We start from the raw sequence: 20,572 nt of genomic DNA on the forward strand, positions 1-20,572 counted from the left end.
TCCCTTATTAGTGTATAGGGTGTCTAGCAGCATAGGCTGATAGATAATGGTAGCTTAGCAGAGCAGCTTAGGCTGAACTAGGAGACGAGTGAAGCTCCTACAGTACCACTAGTGTCACTTGCACACTATCATAAGAAAACACAATACACAGATATACTAAAAATAAAGGTACTTTATTTTTATGACAATAAGCCAAAGTATCTCAGTGAGTACCCTCAGTATGAGGATAGCAAATATACACAAGATATATGTACACAATACCAAAAATATGCAGTATAGTCTTAGAAAACAGTGCAAACAATGTATAGTTACAATAGGATGCAATGGGGACACATAGGGATAGGGCAACACAAACCATATACTCCAAAAGTGGAATGCGAACCACGAATGGACCCCAAACCTATGTGACCTTGTAGAGGGTCGCTGGGACCATTAGAAAATAGTGAGGGTTAGAAAAATAGCCCACCCCAAGACCCTGAAAAGTGAGTGCAAAGTGCACTAAAGTTCCCCAAAGAGCAGAGAAGTCGTGATAGGGGAATTCTGCAGGAAAGACAAACCAACAATGCAACAACGATGGATTTCCAAACGAGGGTACCTGTGGAACAAGGGGACCAAGTCCAAAAGTCACAAGCAAGTCGGAGATGGGCAGATGCCCAGGAAATGCCAGCTGTGGGTGCAAAGAAGCTGCTACTAGGCAGTAGAAGCTGAGGATTCTGCAGGAACGACAAGGGCTAGAAACTTCCCCTTTGGAGGATGGATGTCCCACGTTGTGAAGAGTCATGCAGAAGTGTTTTCCCGCCGAAAGACCGCCAACAAGCCTTGCTAGCTGCAAATTGTGCGGTTAGGGTTTTTGGATGCTGCTGTGGCCCAGGAGGGACCAGGATGTCGCCAATTGCGTCAGGGGACAGAGGGAGCGCCCAGCAGGACAAGGAGCCCTCTCAGAAGCAGGCAGCACCCGCAGAAGTGCCGGAACAGGCACTACGAAGAGGAGTGAAACAGTGCTCACCCGAAGTTGCACAAAGGAGTTCCACGCCGCCGGAGGACAACTTAGAAAGTCGTGCAATGCAGGTTAGAGTGCCGTGGACCCAGGCTTGGCTGTGCACAAAGGATTTCCGCCGGAAGTGCAGAGGCCGGAGTAGCTGCAAAAGACGCGGTTCCCAGCAATGCAGTCTGGCGTGGGGAGGCAAGGACTTACCTCCACCAAACTTGGACTGAAGAGTCACTGGACTGTGGGAGTCACTTGGACACAGTTGCTGGATTCAAGGGACCTCGCTCGTCGTGCTGAGAGGAGACCCAGGGGACCGGTGATGCAGTTCTTTGGTGCCTGCGGTTGCAGGGGGACGATTCCGTCGACCCACGGGAGATTTCTTCGGAGCTTCTAGTGCAGAGAGGAGGCAGACTACCCCCAAAGCATGCACCACCAGGAAAACAGTCGAGAAGGCGGCAGGATCAGCATTACAGAGTTGCAGTAGTCGTCTTCGCTACTTTGTTGCAGTTTTGCAGGCTTCCAGCGCGGTCAGCAGTCGATTCCTTGGCAGAAGGTGAAGAGAGAGATGCAGAGGAACTCTGATGAGCTCTTGCATTCGTTATCTAAGGAAATCCCCAAAGCAGAGACCCTAAATAGCCAGAAAAGAGGGTTTGGCTACCTAGGAGAGAGGATAGGCTAGCAACACCTGAAGGAGCCTATCAGAAGGAGTCTCTGACGTCACCTGCTGGCCCTGGCCACTCAGAGCAGTCCAGTGTGCCAGCAGCACCTCTGTTTCCAAGATGGCAGAGGTCTGGAGCACCCTGGAGGAGCTCTGGGCACCTCCCAGGGGAGGTGCAGGTCAGGGGAGTGGTCACTCCCCTTCCCTTTGTCCAGTTTCGCACCAGAGCAGGGCTGAGGGGTCCCTGAACCAGTGTAGACTGGCTTATGCAGAAATGGGCACCATCTGTGCCCATGAAAGCATTTCCAGAGGCTGGGGGAGGCTACTCCTCCCCTGCCTTAACACCTTTTTCCAAAGGGAGAGGGTGTAACACCCTCTCTCTGAGGAAGTCCTTTGTTCTGCCATCCTGGGCCAAGCCTGGCTGGAGCCCAGGAGGGCAGAAACCTGTCTGAGGGGTTGGCAGCAGCAGCAGCTGCAGTGAAACCCCTGAAAAGGCAGTTTGGCAGTACCCGGGTCTGAGCTACAGACCCGTGGGATCATGGGATTGTGCCAACTATGCCAGGATGGCATAGAGGGGACAATTTCATGATCATAGACATGTTACATGGCCATATTCAGAGTTACCATTGTGAAGCTACACATAGGTAGTGACCTATGTGTAGTGCACGCGTGTAATGGTGTCCCCGCACTCACAAAGTCCGGGGAATTTGCCCTGAACAATGTGGGGGCACCTTGGCTAGTGCCAGGGTGCCCACACACTAAGTAACTTTGCACCTAACTTTTACCAGGTAAAGGTTAGACATATAGGTGACTTATAAGTTACTTAAGTGCAGTGGTAAATGGCTGTGAAATAACGTGGACGTTATTTCACTCAGGCTGCAGTGGCAGGCCTGTGTAAGAATTGTCAGAGCTCCCTATGGGTGGCAAAAGAAATGCTGCAGCCCATAGAGATCTCCTGGAACCCCAATACCCTGGTCACCTCAGTACCATATACTAGGGAATTATAAGGGTGTTCCAGTATGCCAATGTGAATTGGTGAAATTGGTCACTAGCCTGTTAGTGACAATTTAGAAAGAAATGAGAGAGCATAACCACTGAGGTTCTGGATAGCAGAGCCTCAGTGAGACAGTCATAACACAGGTAACACTTTCAGGCACACTTATGAGTACTGGGGCCCTGGCTGGCAGGGTCCCAGTGACACATACAACTAAAACAACATATATACAGTGAAAAATGGGGGTAACATGCCAGGCAAGATGGTACTTTCCTACACAAGTGGACAAAGAACATGTGCTCTGTGTTCAGAAACAGTGGTCAAAAGTCAGTTTGTCTCCTTGTAATGCAAACACTGTTCCTTGTGACTGCAGAGTTCCAGGATTTTGTAAGGTGAACTGTCTGACCTGTGTGAAATGAAAGGAAAGGCTGTGGGTATCAGGTATTTCCTAACACACAGCATTTATATACCTAAGTCAACTTAACAAACATTCCAAAATATATTTCAGTAGCCTTGAAAGAAACTTTTTTTGGACTTGTGTGATGAAAAATAGGATGAAAAAAAAAAAAGTGGGAAGGTTTTTGGACATTTCTTGGAAATTTACTGTCGGTAAATGACAGTGCGCTACCTCATCATGCTTTAGCAATATATTTATTAAAAGTGAGTGTTTAAACATAAAATGAGAAAGACTCCTCTCCTGATGGCAAAGCTATTAGTAAACTAAGGGGCAAGTCATGCATGGATTATGAGTACCCTATATGTGGGCTAAATGTTTTATACATGGAGCAAACGTTTTGTGCATTTAATCAAACAAAAGAGGACTTTTGTTAAACAGCAGAAATGCTGAACTTGCATATTTGAAGGTGCACTCATGTGAGAATGAAGAAAAAGGCGACTGTAAAACACAATATTTGTATAGGATCACACAATTTGAAAGTACATTACAATTAGGTTGAGTAGATTGTTCAAGCTACTCGACCTGCAGGTCTGGTAACATTTTTATGATTTTCCGAGGCCTGTTATTACAGTATTATTATTATTTAGGGATTTATACATAAAACCAGCTAACCCAAGAGTGTCCTGGCCCCGACAGTAAAATCTAGCCCAATTAAATAAAAGAACTAGAGACAGACCCCAAAATCTAAGTTTTCAGAAGCTTTTTAAAAAGTAAAATGTCCCTGTGGCCCAGAGTTGTAGTGAAAAGGGATTCAACTACTTGGCAGCCAAAGGAGATTAAGAGATGCGCCCCATTTGTTTCCTTCTAAATCAAGGAATGACCACCAGCAAGGAACTGGAGGACCAAGGTAAACTAACCGGATGATACGGAGTAAACCTGCTGCACAGTTACTGAGGGTCTTTATGATAAAAAGCTTTATGAATAAGAAGAACGCGTTACTTACCTTCGGTAACGACTTTTCTGGTGGATACATTAGCTACCTGTGGATTCCTCACCTAATGAATACTCCCATGGCGCCAGCATTCGACGGAAATCTTCTTACTAGTCTCTGCACGTCGACGAGGACGTCACTCTAGCCCACGCGACGCCGTCTGACGTCATACAGGCAATAAGAGGTCCTCGACGATGTGCGGACGTCAGTACCAATCATTTTTTACGTGCATGAGAACAACCAGGCAATGCAATGAAAGAGCAAGGCAACATCCCATTACATTGTAAAAATACACAACATTGCATGAATATCTGTAAATCTTTTATATATATATATAACTCTCTCTTTTTTTAAATATATATCCACACATCAAGCATATACACAAAGATATATACATATATACATATAATATATACAACATCTATTGCACCCTCAAAGACCAAGAGGAGCGTACTCAAGGATTACTTGGTAAGACCAGAAAGGCAACGGGGAGGCGGGTGGGACCGTGAGGAATCCACAGGTAGCTAATGTATCCACCAGAAAAGTCGTTACCGAAGGTAAGTAACTCGTTCTTCTGATGGATACAACTACCTGTGGATTCCTCACCTAATGAATAGAGTCCCAAAGCAGTACCACGCCCGGCGGTGGGTGCCTAAATGGTCAAACCAAGAAATCCTGCAGCACTGACCGTGCAAAATGGCCGTCTCTTCTAACCTCAGAATCCAAACAGTAATGTTTTGCAAAAGTGTGAAGGGACGACCAAGTTGCGGCCTTGCAGATGTCGACCACAGGAACACCTCTGGCCAAGGCCGAAGTGGCCGACTTAGCTCTGGTGGAATGAGCTCTAATGCCCTCAGGAGGATCCTTCTTTGCCAAAGAGTAACAGATTTTAATGCAAAGAACAACCCACCTGGATAGTGTTCTCTTGTGGACTGCCTTTCCTCTCCTCTTGCCCACGTATCCAATAAACAGCTGATCCTCCAGCCTGAAATCCTTTGTTCTATCCATAAAGAAGCTCAACGCCCTCTTTGGGTCCAGACGGTGCAGTCTTTCTTCCTCTTTGGAAGGATGAGGTGGAGGATAGAACGTGGACAAAGTAATTGCCTGAGCCAAATGGAAAGGTGAAACAACCTTCGGGAGGAAAGCAGCCTTGGTCCTCAACACCACCTTATCCCCATAAAAAGTTGTATAAGGGGGCTTTACTGATAAGGCCTGCAACTCACTCACTCTCCTTGCTGATGTTATAGCTATCAGGAAGACTGTTTTTAAAACCAAATACCTTAAGGGGCAAGAATGCATAGGTTCAAAAGGGGACCCCATAAGGAAAGTCAGGACCAAGGACAAATCCCATTGCTGCATAACGAATGGCTTTGGAGGATATTTATTTAGAAGACCTTTCAAGAATCTGATAACAATAGGGGATTTAAATAAAGATGGTTGGTCAGGAAGACATATGAAGGCTGACAAGGCCGATAAATAACCCTTAATGGTAGCCACTGCACAACCTTTCTGCGCTAGAGACAGAGCAAAAGACAAAACGTCTGATAGATGAGCATGCAAAGGATCAATCTGCCTCTCTCTACACCACGCAACAAATTTAGACCATCTATTAGCGTAGATAGATTTAGTGGAGTGTCGCCTGGCCGCTAATATAACATCCACTACCTCAGGCGGGAGAGAGAAGGAACTCAGGTTGCCCCGTTCAATCTCCAGGCATGTAGGTGCAGACTCTGGGGGTTGGGGTGTAGAACCTGCCCCTGCGACTGCGAGAGGAGGTCTGCCCTGAAAGGGAGACGGAGCGGAGGGCACATTGAGAGTTGGAGAAGGTCGGAGTACCATACCCTCCTTGGCCAATCCGGAGCTATTAGGATGACTAGAGCCCGGTCCTGGCGAATCTTCCTCAATACTCGAGGAATCAAGGGTATGGGAGGAAACGCGTAAAGCAACTGGCCGCACCAGGTTATTTGAAACGCGTCCCCCAACGCTCCCTGCATCGGATACTGGAGGCTGCAGAATAACGGACAATGCGCGTTCTCTCGAGTGGCAAACAGATCTACCCGAGGAAACCCCCACCTCTGGAAGATTAAACGGACTTGATCTGGATGGAGACGCCACTCGTGGTCTGCCGAGAATTGGCGACTGAGACTGTCCGCACGCACGTTCAAGAGTCCGGCCAGATGGTTTGCTATCAAGCAAATCTGATGGTCCTTTGCCCAGGACCATAGTCGAAGAGCTTCTCTGCAGAGAAGGTACGACCCCACTCCTCCCTGCTTGTTTATGTACCACATCGTGGTAGTATTGTCCGTTAGGACCTGTACCGACTGACCACGAAGGGAAGGGAGGAAGGCCTTGAGAGCCAGACGTACAGCCCGTAACTCTAACAGATTGATGTGAAACATCTGTTCCTCTGGAGACCAAAGACCTTTGATCTCCAGATCCCCCAGATGAGCTCCCCACCCTAGAGTGGAAGCATCCGTTATGACTGTGGCCACTGGTGGCGACTGCTGGAACGGCTTTCCTTGTGAAAGATTGTTGCTTGCAATCCACCACTTCAAATCCACAGCAGCATCTCTGGAGATCTTGACAGTACCCTCTAGATCCCCTTTGTGTTGAGACCACTGCCTTCGGAGGCACCACTGAAGAGCCCTCATGTGCCAGCGAGCATGCGTGACCAACAGAATGCAGGAGGCAAACAGACCGAGCAGACGAAGGACCTTGAGGACTGGAACTACCGCTCCATTTCGAAACATTGGAACCAAATCCTGAATATCTTGAATCCGCTGAGGCGGAGGAAAGGCCCGACCCAATGTTGTATCCAGTACTGCCCCTATGAACAGGAGGCACTGAGAGGGCTCTAGGTGAGATTTGGGCTCGTTCACCGAAAAACCCAGGTCGAACAACAACTGGGTTGTTGACTGCAGATGATGCGACACAAGCTCCGGGGACTTGGCTTTGATCAACCAGTCGTCCAAATAAGGGAATACTGCTATCCCCTTCCTTCTGAGTTCTGCCGCAACCACCGACATCACCTTCGTGAAGACTCGAGGTGCTGAAGTAAGACCAAACGGAAGGACCGCAAACTGATAGTGCTGTGATCCCACCACAAACCGGAGATACTTCCTGTGTGACTTGAGTATCGGGATATGAAAGTAAGCATCCTGCAAGTCGACAGACACCATCCAGTCTTCCTTGTTCAACGCCAAAAGCACCTGTGCTAGGGTCAGCATCTTGAACTTTTCCTGCTTGAGGAACCAATTCAAGATCCTCAGGTCCAGGATTGGTCTCAAACGACCATCCTTCTTGGGAATCAGGAAATACCTTGAGTAACATCCTCGACCCCTTTCCTGCTCTGGGACCAACTCCACCGCGCCCTTTGAAAGGAGGGATTGTACCTCCTGTTCTAGCAACAGGAGGTGTTCTTCTGAACAATAAGAAGGGCGGGCGGGATGAGGGGCGGGAACTCCCGAAAGGGAAGGGTGTAGCCTTTTCCCACAATACTGAGAACCCAAGTGTCCGTTGTAACAGTCTTCCATTTGGTGAGAAAATGCTGTAATCTTCCCCCTACAGGAGAGGAGTGAGTGGGAAATGGTGGAAGCCTAAGGCTGCTTCCCCTGCTGCACCCCGCCAGAGGATGAGGAAGAGGCAGAGTGCTGCTGAGAGGCTCCTCTGGTGCGGACCCTACCTCTCCCCCTAAAAGATCTATAGGGATGGGAAGAGGCAGGTTGCTGATATCTTCCCCGAAAGGAAGAGGAGAAAGAGCCACGCCCAAATCCACGAAACCTCCTGAAAAATCTGGAAGAGGCCGTGGAAGAAGGAGCTTGGAGCCCTAACGACTTAGCCGTGGCCCTGCTCTCCTTAAAACGTTCCAAGGCCGAATCAGCCTTGGCTCCAAACAGTTTGTCCCCATCAAACGGGAGATCCAACAATGTGGACTGTACATCCGCAGAAAAGCCCGAGTTACGGAGCCAGGCCTGTCTCCTTGCCACCACAGTTGTGCCCATTGCTCTGGCTACCGAGTCGGTCGTATCCAGTCCCGTCTGGATAATCTGGGTCGCAGCAGCCTGGGCATTTGAAACAACATCCAAAAGACCCTGGGGAAGCTCTGTAAATGATGAGGAAATGTCATCCATCAGAGCATGAATATACCTCCCCAGGATACAGGTTGCGTTGGTGGCCTTCAACGCCAGACTGCAGGACGAAAAAATCTTCTTGGACTGCGCCTCTAGTTTCTTTGAATCTCTGTCCCCAGGCACCGTCGGGAAAGAACCAGGCGCTGACTTAGATGAACAGGAGGCCTGCACCACCAAGCACTCCGGCGTAGGGTGCCTAGACAGAAAACCAGGGTCAGTCGGAGCCGCCCGATACCTCCTGGCCACGGCTCTGTGAACTGCTGGGGAAGATGCCGGCCTCTTCCACACCTCTAACACCGGATCCAGCAGAGCGTCATTAAATGGCAAAAGAGGCTCCGCCGCAGCTGAGGCCGGATGTAGCAGCTCTGTTAGAAGGTTTTGTTTAGCCTCCACCACCGGCAAAGGCAGGTCCAAAAAACTAGCTGCCTTCCGTACCACTGCATGAAAGGAAGCAGCCTCCTCAGTGTATTCTCCCGGGGACGAAAGATCCCACTCAGGGGAAGTGTCCAGCCCACTGGCCGACTCCAGACCACGCAGCCCATCACCCGAGTCCTCTAGCTCTCCTTCCTCCAGGGCTCGTTGGTACTCCTGCTCCTCTAATACACGGAGAGCACGTCTCCTCGAATGAAGCCGTTGTTCAATACGCGGAGTCGACAATGCCTCCGCCGAAGTCGAAGATCGGCGCCGATCTTCAGAAGCCACCGACGCCGCGTCCGGCGCCACAGGTAACTTCGGCGCCGACGAAAGAGCAGCTGAAGCAGATGGACACACCGGAGTGACAGGCCGAAATCCCGACGTCGACGGGATGGAAATCCCCGGGGCCAATCCCTCTGAAGCCACCGGAGCGGCCACCGGCGCCGACACTGGCGCCGAGCCCACGTTCCCAAAAGGGAGAAAGGGCATAAAGGGTGCCGGCCGAAGAGGCGCAGGATCACCCAATGAAAAGGCCAAAGGCCCAGCCGGAGCACCCCCTGGAGCCATCTGTTGGAAGATGGCATACATCGCATTCAAGAATGCGGAACTATCAGCTCCAGGGGTGGGAAAAGCCGGATACTGGGGTGCTTGTCTCGGAGGCGACCCCGACGCCGGCCTCGACGTCTGCAACGCCGGAGAAAACACCTGAGGCTCCAATACCTCAATCACCGACGCCTGTCCAGGTGAAGTTGGAGACGCCGGAGAGGGCAACGGCGTCGAAGGATGCGGCGTAACCGTGGGACTGATCTCCCATGTCCTTCGGCGCCGATCCGAAGACCTGGAACGAGTCTCCTTCGAATGACGCCGAGATTCTCTACGGCGCCGAGAGTCTCGATGACGCCGATGTCTTGGAGAAGAAGACTTCTTGTGATGCTTCTCCTTCGATTTCGCCATAAACAGCTTCGCCTCACGTTCCTTGAGGGCCTTTGGATTCATGTGCTGGCATGAATCACAAGTCGAGACGTCGTGGTCGGAGCTCAAACACCAAAGGCAATCGGAATGAGGATCCGTCACCGACATCTTGCCTCCACACTCACGACAAGGCTTGAATCCAGACTTTCTCTGCGACATTATTACCACAGCGAAAGACTACGCAGCAAAAATACACTGTAACCACAAAAGTAACAGTTGCTCCCTCGAAGATAACCGTTTCGAATGCACAGAAAAAAGGGAACTGACGTCCGCACGTCGTCGAGGACCTCTTATTGCCTGTATGACGTCAGACGGCGTCGCGTGGGCTAGAGTGACGTCCTCGTCGACGTGAAGAGACTAGTAAGAAGATTTCCGTCTAATGCTGGTGCCATGGGAGTATTCATTAGGTGAGGAATCCACAGGTAGTTGTATCCATCAGAACTAGGCCCTTGAACCTGCCACGTTCTTTTATAGGCAGCTAGTGTAGATGTTTTTTAAGCTGGCTGAATATACGCTCTCCTGGGGAGACTTGGTTGAGTTGGGCGTCCTATATCCGAAGGCCAATTTCCCCTAGGTTTGTGTTAGAGGGTTGGTGGTGTGGTTATGCAGGGAGAGGGACCTGAAAAGCAAGACTTATATCTTGCTGGAGGTACATAGGAGGCTACTATTACACATCCATTGAAACACAACTGTCGTACACGCCCTAAAATTACTCATGGTACTTTAATGTGAGCAAGAGTTGCGCATTCTCAGCGTACCAAATAATCTGTACATCAGATGATTAAATGAGAGTTGCTAAAGGGGCCATATACACATTGAACAGTATGGGGCTCAATGCAGGCCCCGGAGGCACTCCAAAATCAAATGCCATTGGTTCTGAGCAAAAGGGGCTATCAAGACTGACTGAGACCACTCTGCAACAAAAATAAAACGCAACCACGCCTAGGCTGGACCACCCATGCCCACAGCACCAAGATGCTGCAGAAGAGTGGAGTGCGACACTGTATCAAAAGCAGCAGATAGATCTAAGAGAACCAGAGCAACCTGCTGCCTATGATCCACCACTAGCTTGATTGTGTCTGCCACCTCCAGCAAAGTAGTCTAGGTCCTGAAGCCAGCGTGAAAGCCCGAATGAGAGGGATGGAGTAACTTATTCTGCTCTGAAAAGGCAGAAATCTGTTTGACAAACTTCTCCATTATTTTGGCGAAGGCTGGAAGAAGAACAGGGATGTATTTATCAGCCAATGGTTTCTTTAGTAGTGGAATTAACTTATGTCTAACCACCAGGCACTGTGGCTAAACAAACTGACATACTTAGAAGCTGATAGATGATATGAGGGGGATAAGGTTCATCCAGTGACCCAGATTTGCAAGATCTAAGGACAAGACCAGAGTCCTCTAGCGGGGTGGAAGCAAATTCCTGCAATAGTTGGCCATCAAGTTGCCTCCTGCTGAGCTGAAGTGCCGTCAGTACTCAGTGGGACCTTATTCCCAAGGAGTAGGGAGTCTACAATGTTTTTGATTTTGATAACAAAAAAGTCAGAAAGTTGAGTTCAGAGAAGGTGAAGCAGGGCTGAAGCAGGGCATCTGGATTGGTAAATGTCATTACAATTTTCAAGACCTCACCAGGTTTATGATCTGATGAGCCTATTTGAGCTGTATGAAATTCAGATTGAGCTTTTTTATAGCTTTATGATAATCATTTAAGGCTATTTTGTGTATGGATTTATCAGTAGGGAGGTACTGCTGCTTCCAATTTCTTACATGTTTTCTGCAATTCCTTCAGCTCCCCATTAAACCAAGGGGCTGGTTGTCATTTTCTAGATGATTTGGCCGCTCTGGGTTTGATGGGAGCAATACCATCAGCCGCTTGGACAAGCCAAGAATGAACTGACTGGGCATCGGCCTCTATATCAACACTCAGGTGAGGAGGGTGCAAACGTGGCACTAAACACCTCTGCAGACACACTGGCCCAATCACGATGCAGCAGGGGCGGAATATGTACTGTGAGCCCGGGAACCATAAAACCAGAAGCCAGTGGAAATACATAAGGGCATGATCAGACCAAGTATGTGATTTTCTCAGATATGGAGACTTCACAATTAGAAAAAAAAGCATCTATGGTGTGACCCGCTATATGAGTGGGGTGGGAAAAACTGCTGCCTACCCCAGGAAGACATTTTCCAGGAGAAGTTGGCCATATGCCAACCTACAAATCCCACAGGACCCTAGAATTTGAATATTTTAGTTTTTAGCATGCATTTTTAAAGAAACCCGTCCAATGATGACAAAAATGTAAAAAAAAAAAAAAGAAGGTCTATGAGAAATATCTCAACAATCAAGAAACCTGTTAACTGCATCGAATCAGAACCAACTTGTGAGGGAAATAGATCCTGAGGAGGTGAGAGCAGCGATTCTGAATTTAAATAAGGGGAAGGCTCCGGGTCCAGATGGTCTGCCTAATGAACTATACGGCAACCTTTACGAGGAGTTCATAACTATTTTGACAGAATTGTTTATCTTTTACAGGAGGGGGTGGATATGACCAGGTCTTGGAGTGAGGCAGTCATTAGCCTCCTTTTGAAACCAGGGAAAGATCCAGCCCTCTGTAGTTCGTACAGGCCAAGATCTCTGTTGAACTCAGATTATAAGCTACACCTATATTCTGTCTAACAGGCTTTGGAGTGTGATTTGCGATTTGATTCATGAGGACCAGAAAGGGTTTGTCAGAGGTAGACACCTGCATGAATGGACTCATGATTTACTGGGTGCAGTGGATCTGGCGACCTCTGAAAAAGTTCCCCTATCAGTCCTCACATTTGATGCAGCTAAAGCTTTTGATCGGGTACACTGGCGTTTTCTACAATGTGTAACGGAGGCCTTTGGGATGGGTCCGAAATTTATTAAGGCAATTCAGGTTATTTATAAAGATCCATCAGCTCGTATTTTGATTAATAAGTTATCTGCCAGATTCAGCATCCAGAGAGGGACTCGACAAGGTTGTCCACTATCTCCACTTCTCTTCAATTTATAAAATCGAACCTTTAGCAGCCAGAATCAGGGCGGATAGAGCGATCCCTCCTTTTCAATGTATGGGCTGGGAGAAGAAGATTGCTTTATATGTTGACGATCTTATGATATATACTGGGGACTTGACACAGGTTTTCTCTAGAATTTTATTACGTTTAAAGGAGTATGGAGAAGTTTCAGGCTATTCCGTTAACCCAGAGAAAGCTGAGATTATGTGCTGGAATACTACTTTTGATAGTCCGTTGGTTAAGCAACAGATTAGATACCTGGGTATTCAAGTTATTTCCAATCTTAATGAATAGGCTAGGGTTAATTTTGATAAGCTCTGTAAGGAGACTTGGGCCGGGCTCCCTCTGACTTTTATAGGTAGAGTAAATATTCTTAAAATGATTACTCTCCCTAAATTTACATTCTTGTTTAACACGATCCCCTTGGAATATAAGAAGAGTTGGTTTCAGAAGATGCAAGCTGATTTAACCTCATTTGTCTGGTCTTCAAAAGGTGTTAGGATTGTCTGGCAAAAACTATGCAGGCCCAAGGGTAAGGGGGGGATTGCAGCTCCAGATTTTTCAAATATTATTTAGCTTTTCAATTGAAAAATGTTAGGATCTTGCTACGGGATAGGTCTGAATATACTTTCTTCTGGGGCGCAGTGACTCAAGAGTTTTCAGCGGCTGGTAGTTTTTTCTTATACAAGTTTGGTCACCCGAAATTCTTCAAAAAGATCCAATTGAAGCTTAAGGACGCTGCTAGAGTATGGCGATTGGCACGCCAAGTTCTTCATATTTACTATTATAGCCCCAGGGCTCCGGTCTGGGATTCCCCTGGCACTCCTGAGATTCTTTTAGACAAGCTGGCTTTGGTGTTAAAGGGTGTGACGAAGTGGGGACAAATTTTGAAGGATGCTAAGCTGGTGCTCTGGTCAAGATTTGAGGAATTAACAGACCATAAGCTTTCAAGGTTTAAGTATTTACAACTAGCAAGTTGGGCGGCATCCCTTCTGGAGAAAGGGGGGGGGTGTATAATCCTTGGGAAGAGAAATTATCCTCGATCTTGGTACATAAAGAAGTCTCTGTTTGGTATCAGGCATTGCTTGATGCATCAGATTCAGCGGTTTTGCCTCTTGAGAAGAAATGGGGAGAGGTCTTGCCAGATCTGGATTTAGTGCATATTTGGGAAATGTCAACCTCTATGCTGTGGTCGGTAACTAGATCAGCCGCTTTAAAAAAAAAAAAAAAAAAAACAATCAACTGTTGACGATGCATGGTCTCCTCAGAGGTTGTCCACTGTGGGGAAGTCAGAAAAAAAAGTGTCCGCGATGTGGGGAGCCTAATTCAAACGATGTACATATGTTTTGGAACTGCCCAAATCTAGGTACTTTTTGGTCGGGGATTAATGGTTTCCTTAAGCATTTTATAAGCATTGATGTGGAGGTGACTCCCCCTCCAGTATTTTTTGGTGTCTCCCCCGGTGTCTCCCCCGGGTCCATATGGGATCAGAACTTATCTAGGCCGCATAAGGGTATATTGCTTTTGTTGTTGGTGTTGGCCAGGAGACAAATCTGCCTAAAATGGGTCAGCCCTATACCCCCGAATGTTTTGGATTGGCTGTCTTCAGTAGATTATTTTTCTTGCTTAGAACATAGTGATCCAATAGGCAACAACGATGAATGTTGGGCCATTTGGGAAAATGTTCTGCAAAATGGAATTACTCTCGATATGTAGTCCAATGATTATTCCTGCCTCCTTTCCCTTTCCCCTTCTACTTTTTCCTCCTTGCTCACGGGCTTGCGGTTAGATAAGAGCATGGGGAAGGCCCGGGAGAGGTGAAGTGCTGCATCTGCCTGGGTTTTAACCTGCTTTACTGGGTTACCATGTTTGATGTCAGTTGATGACCCTCGTGTAGTGTGGTGGGATTTTCTTATACGGACAAGAAAAAAGAAAATAAAATATCAAGAAACCTCTATTGCTACACCTCCTCACATTTTCCAAATTCATCTTAAATGACAGATTATTGAGTTCTGAATTTCACCAAACCTCATTTCATGGGTACAATCACTATGTTTTCTCATGGGTAGTTAATTGCAAACTGACTGTTACACCAGAATCGTGGGGTAAGACACCCAATTTCAACTCCGCTTCTGGAGGAATATTAAGCATGCCTTTGCGGTCTCAGCCTTATGCACAGTGTGGTACAAACAGAGCTGTGGGACAAACCTCTTTATGGGCTTTACAAACCCTGTCTTGCTCTACTGTGGACAATACAACAGTTCATAGCAAAACTGATCTGGGACACCTGCTGGTTTGGTTAATTTCTGCCCTTGTAAATTTAGCTTTCCATCTATCATATCAATGGAAGATAAGTATTGATAAATGTGGGCCCTCTGATCACGGGCACTGGGATACTTCAAACGTGAGAAGATCTGATGGTAAGGTGAGACGATGCCAACGCTCTCTGAATTATGATCCTAGTGCCATGGATTCTGAAGTGCTCCGGTTTTGGGGAACTCCGACCCTAGGGTGCAGTAAAGGTCTCTAAGATATGGATGCAACTATCTTGGATACGTTATCGCTGAAAAGCAGGGTCTCTGTGCAGTTAGTATAGGGGTGCTGTGACCCTGGTGAGCTCAAGACTCGGACGCCTTTGGGCTAGTGGCATTGGACTAGTATGCCTCCTCGTTGTTTAAATCAATAGGAAATGTTTCAAGATCAGGTGCATCAACTGGCGCAAAGGCTCTTGGTGCTAAAACCAGAGTTTTAGTCGTATTCAGATGTTCATATAGGATTTAGCTTGGGCGCTGATGAAGCTCTTGGCTCTGTTATTTGTCAGAGCAGGTACATTTATGAACCTCAAACGGGTCAACAAATCGGTTTTTCATACAACAGTGAGTAAAATAATATGGAACTCACTGGGACTCTTCAGACCCTCAGATGGGATTTTACTTTCTCAATAATATTTAGAAAACTGTAATAATTACTTCCATAGTCACTCAGATTCATAGCCGTGTAGATAAGTGAAGTAAGCATTACTTCAATTAATGGTACACATTTTAATCCATTTCTAAAAATAAAATGAATGAGATGCTTCAGGAGATGGAGACATCCATTTCAGATTGCATTACATGTCTGGAATCGATATATGCAGCCATTGAGCTAAATCATCAGCCCATTATATTGCACTTTAAAGCACGTGTGAAATACAGATGGAGGCACTGGTAAAGATAGTGGAAGGACTAAGCGTCAGAAGTGTGTAGTTGGCACCAAAACAACACACATTTATGTATTTGTTGGTGTTAAAAAAGTACAGACCAAGAAAAATCAATAAAATGATTGAGAAAATAAGTGACATTCCATTTTTACAACCCTTTATGTATATGTACTGTAGGGTCTCCACTATGGTTAGACTCAGCATTTCAGACAAGCTTCAAAACTGCAGGGCGGACTTCAGTGAAATAAGAAGTCAACGGGAATTCATCGGCCTCAGCTGCAGAGAAATATATGTGACTATATCAATTACAGAAATATTTAAATAAGTCAGTCCTACATTTTCTTCTTTAAGCTAATGGAGTACTCTTGGACCAATCTCTAAACGGAGGCAAAGCATTTGGTGTGTATGCCCAATATATATGCAATATACCTCGACTTTACTTCTGGCCAACACTTCTCAAGAAATCCGGATAAAGTTTTAAACCCTGGGCTGTTCGGTCTGCCTGATGTACTTCAATACTCAATTCTCTGAAGAATTCATCATTCTAAAGGCATGAAATATGGCCACTTCCGAGGGAAGGCAACTATAACATTTACCGAGTTGATTTCAAGAGAATGTCTGAAGATCAAACATTGCCCACTAAGTCTGAGAAGCACCCACTGTCGAAGCACGTCTACGTCTAAAGAAAGTACAAGATTGTGATACACCAAGCAAGGAAGCAAGTGAGAAATTCCAAACAATGAGCATCTTGAGTCGCTGTGACGTTAACTGCCTGCAGCCTCGTTACTGAGAAAACAGACTTGTCTCAAATTAGCCAAAAAGTAATCATGGCAGACCTTCATCTTAAAAATAATAGCTGAGAACGATTGCCTCACGGCGGCTGACTTAAAGTGAACAAAAGTAACAAGCCTTTGTCTGTGGATCACGAGAGAAGTGCTTGTTGAGGGAACGAGGATTTCTCTTTAAGTTGTCACAGTTGCTAGCTTCAGACACCAAGCACACATATTTAAGTGTAATGCCTTTCTCAGCTTTTAGAAATTTGAGTTTGGCTCGGGAAGATGAGAAATAGTCTTGTCTCGCGGTCTCAATGACGAGTGTTACTCCCGACTTCTATACTGAAAAAAAGATATTGGTAACTCCTATAAAAAAGGCTGTATCCCTATTTGTGCCTTTAAGTAATCACTGACTTTACCACCATTTGTCTCATCTTCGTTGGCATAAAAAGGAAATACAATATATAATAATTTAGACAAAACTAAGATCATTTTTCATGCTAAAGTACTCAGACAGTCCATTGCCAGTTACTGATCTAGGGTACCTTTGAGATTTTTTGCCTGGTGAGCTAACATGAAAAGTGAACTCCACCATGCAAGTGAACATCACAACTATTACTGATCTAAACTTTCGTTTTACAAACAGTTATATCCATCTGAGGAGCATGCAGGAATCAATCTCCTAGATTGTCACAACAGTACAACAAGCAAAGTAAACTGACCATAGGTTGGGAGTTGTCAGTGTAGGACTGATGGCCAAGGCCCAGATTCTAAATGAGTTAGCGACAAATATAAATATTGATTTAACAGCTTAAACGGAGGATGCTTCAAGCAGGCTGCATTGTAACTTGCAAGGGAGGATAATAGGCCCTGTGAACTTTGTCTGAACCCCAAATTCCTAGCCACTAAACTTGACCAAGCCTTCATCACCCAAAAAAATGCTGCCCAATTACCGTGGGTCAGTTTTAAAAAGGTTTTCACAGCCTCTACCATCTAACCTCACTCCCTCACAAACTCCGCCCAAACAGTGCAGATCACCCAGTGCTTAATTTGTAAAAAGATAAGTGCTAGGGCCCTTCTCGGCAGACCACTGTAGCTGGCACCACCCACCGCCGCTACCAGGGCTGCCAGTGACAGTACAAACACAACTACTAATCATGACACTCAGCTAGTGCGACAATTCAGACTGTTCCGGGACCCAAAGCTATAAGAATGACTTGGGGGGGCAGGTATAAGTTACTGTTAATGTATATTGGATTATTAAAGACTGTTGTGCTCATTTGAAAACTAGATAGGCAGTGCCACCGTGGGTTGGACTGCCATTAGTGCCAGTGTTGAGAATTAAGTGCTGGTGCCAAACCATAGAAACTGCCGGCTTAAATTGAGAAATGAGACCACCCTTACTGTAAAGTATCTAAACGTTTGGTACAAACAACGATATTACAAAGATGCATTTGATTCTTTTCTAGTACCTTAGCAGACCCAGAAGGTTAGCTACAACATAGCAGCTCCCTGCATCTTCTGAATGAATGCTGTTTTATATCCTATTGCCCAGATGTGGGCGAGTCACTCAAACCTCGAGCCGGAAGCCTGGCCCTTTTGGAACCTCGAGCCCATAACGAACCAAGCTTTCATGTGGAATCAGCCGTCCTCCCTCTAACCAGGATCTGGCATTATGGTTAGAGCTGCCGAATGTGGAACTGGGGATACAGGTTTCAGTCTCACCTCAACATCCTGTTATTCTGGGCAAATCACCTAATCTCCCATGCCTATAAACAACGCATGTGATCTTGTGTAATGTAACTGGTGCTCATGTAAAGCCCTCAGCCATCGGGTGAAGTTCATGCTGTATTTAAAAGCTGCAGAAAAAGAACTAAGAGGAGTTCAGATTACCAGTTGATGTTTGATGTATGATTTACATAGCATCTATTTTCTGAGCTAGGCTTGTGCATGGGCTTCCAGATCTGAGACAGACTCTTGGCTCAGTTCTCCCTGTTAATTTGTTGGCTTACCCACCTCTACTACTGCACTTATTTGTAACTGATGGTCTGATAAAAAAAAAAAAAACATAAGACGAAATAAGTAGTAGCCACTTTGGGGATTGAATCAAAAGAAAGGTCCACAAATGTACTGGTTTACAAATGGACACGGTTCCATTGTACAATATTAAGATATATTTAAAATAAGAGAACCAGACTAGGTTAATCAACTTCCCATAGCCGTACAGTAAGTAATAAAATCTATCTTGCTGACCATGAAATATGAACAGTTTTTCTGTGTACAAGGGGACGGCATGCCTAAGGAGAAAACCGGTACTGGAAAGTAAGTAGTGGCACGTGAAATTTCAACTCTGATTTAGAGGTGTTGAGATTTCAAGTTTGTCTGCATACATGCGATGGAAGATAGTCTAACTGCTTTGTCAGGGCATACTACATTTAAACCAACAGATATTTCACTTTATTTGTAAAGGCCTACTCGTTATGACATGCATGCAGCCAGTTATTACAAGCAAGTTCTGAAGATATGGTATTCAGCATGTTTGTCTCAAGTCTTGTGATGCAATAGAATGATTCTACATATTGTGTGGAGAATGTGACACATACCTGGGACTGTCGCACAAAGATTCCATGGTTATCTTCACAGGTAAAGTACCTTCTGCCTTGCACAGTACCATCATTTTTGCCTTTCGAATCATCAAGGATGACTCCTACCCACTTTCCTGTAGCAAACAAGGTGGCACCAACATAGGCCACTGTTCCCCGGTGTCCCTTCCCAATAACCTCCACGCGGGAGCCCACTTTTAGGGGCTTTCCAGAAGCTTCCACATTCATCCTGGGAGCAGAGTTTGGCGTCTGCAAAGAAAAAAAAAAAAAAGAATTCATAATCTTCTCTAGTTATAACAGCCTTCATGGCACATGTATGAATGGAGTTCATTTAAAACAGTAAATTAAAAATGCAGCAAAAGAAACAAGCTGTGAACCTAAGTGCATAAAGAATATTGTCTGACCAAAATATATGCTACAAATGGGCATAAAATTTAGTCCACTCTGATGTATACGCCTTTGCTTTCTGTTAGAATGCCTTTATATCTCTATATTCTTTTTCCATTAGATCATCCCCGTATACACTGCAAAATGCTGCTTTAATATCCAGATAAGCGTGTGGATTTTTGTGCATCTTTTAAATTGTGCATTATTAACAAAGTGCAGGGTATGGATCTACAATTGAATTTACATATCCACACTTATGTAGTGTTATTGCTTTGAAACGATTTTGCTATGTTCTGTTAAACTGCATTTCCCAGGCTTATGCTAACCAGGCCTCAGTTAGACCATGACGCCATAATGTTCAAAATGGATGCCTCACACTGTCCATTCATTGTTTATTATTTCTGCTGCATACAGTCAAACAAAGTCATGTTTGCCTATTTTCAAATGATGTTGTCCCCAAGAAAACTTTTTAACATGGCTCAATACTGTTACAGCATTCAAGATCTCGTCTGTCTGCATGCTGTAAGGAATTCATTCCCAATAGTTCACTGTTGTTTTGTAACTTGTTTGTTCTGCCATCTTGGGATGATTTCAGGCCTCTACGGCTGAATCAATATTCATGTAGTGGGATGGTGCTTAGACGGTAAGGTAGCATGCCACTCTAATTTACTGTGCTCAGATTTGCTGATTATTGTATTCTGTTGCTTATACCATGATCAATCTGCACATTCAACGTTAGTCTATGAGAAGATTTCCAATATAAACCCTCGAATTTGGGAGCTGATTTTACTGCTCATTGGGGCTTAAAGTATTATCGATTTTGCTTATAATTATTGTCCTGTTGTTGAGATCCTTCACTGCAATAATTGTACATCTGCACTTTGCAATTTCTGCGCTGTACATTTAAATTATTGTATTTTTTTCCGAAATGTATAGCTCTGTCACAGAACTCACTTATTGAGTTCTGTCTTTACTTGACTGTATTTTTGATATAGTGTGTTGTGCCATAGCTTGGGGCACATTGTCT

The 20,572-nt window shown here is 45.6% G+C and overlaps 1 protein-coding gene across 10 annotated transcripts in view; it reads right to left on the reverse strand.

Annotated features, from left to right (window-relative positions):
* DCTN1 (dynactin subunit 1) overlaps positions 1 to 20,572 on the reverse strand; it is a 394,031-nt gene that overhangs the window by 221,685 nt on the left and 151,774 nt on the right. For 9 of the 10 annotated variants that reach the window (XM_069207920.1, XM_069207653.1, XM_069207629.1 and 6 more), the window contains exon 2: positions 19,159 to 19,407. In XM_069207920.1, coding sequence (XP_069064021.1) covers positions 19,159 to 19,407 — 249 coding nt within the window. Of the gene's footprint in view, positions 1 to 19,158; positions 19,408 to 20,572 lie in introns of those variants that run through there. The other variant, XM_069208321.1, reaches the window with a different exon arrangement.

Source organism: Pleurodeles waltl, chromosome 1_1 (assembly GCF_031143425.1).
Source record: "Pleurodeles waltl isolate 20211129_DDA chromosome 1_1, aPleWal1.hap1.20221129, whole genome shotgun sequence".
NCBI classification, from domain to species: domain Eukaryota; kingdom Metazoa; phylum Chordata; class Amphibia; order Caudata; family Salamandridae; genus Pleurodeles; species Pleurodeles waltl.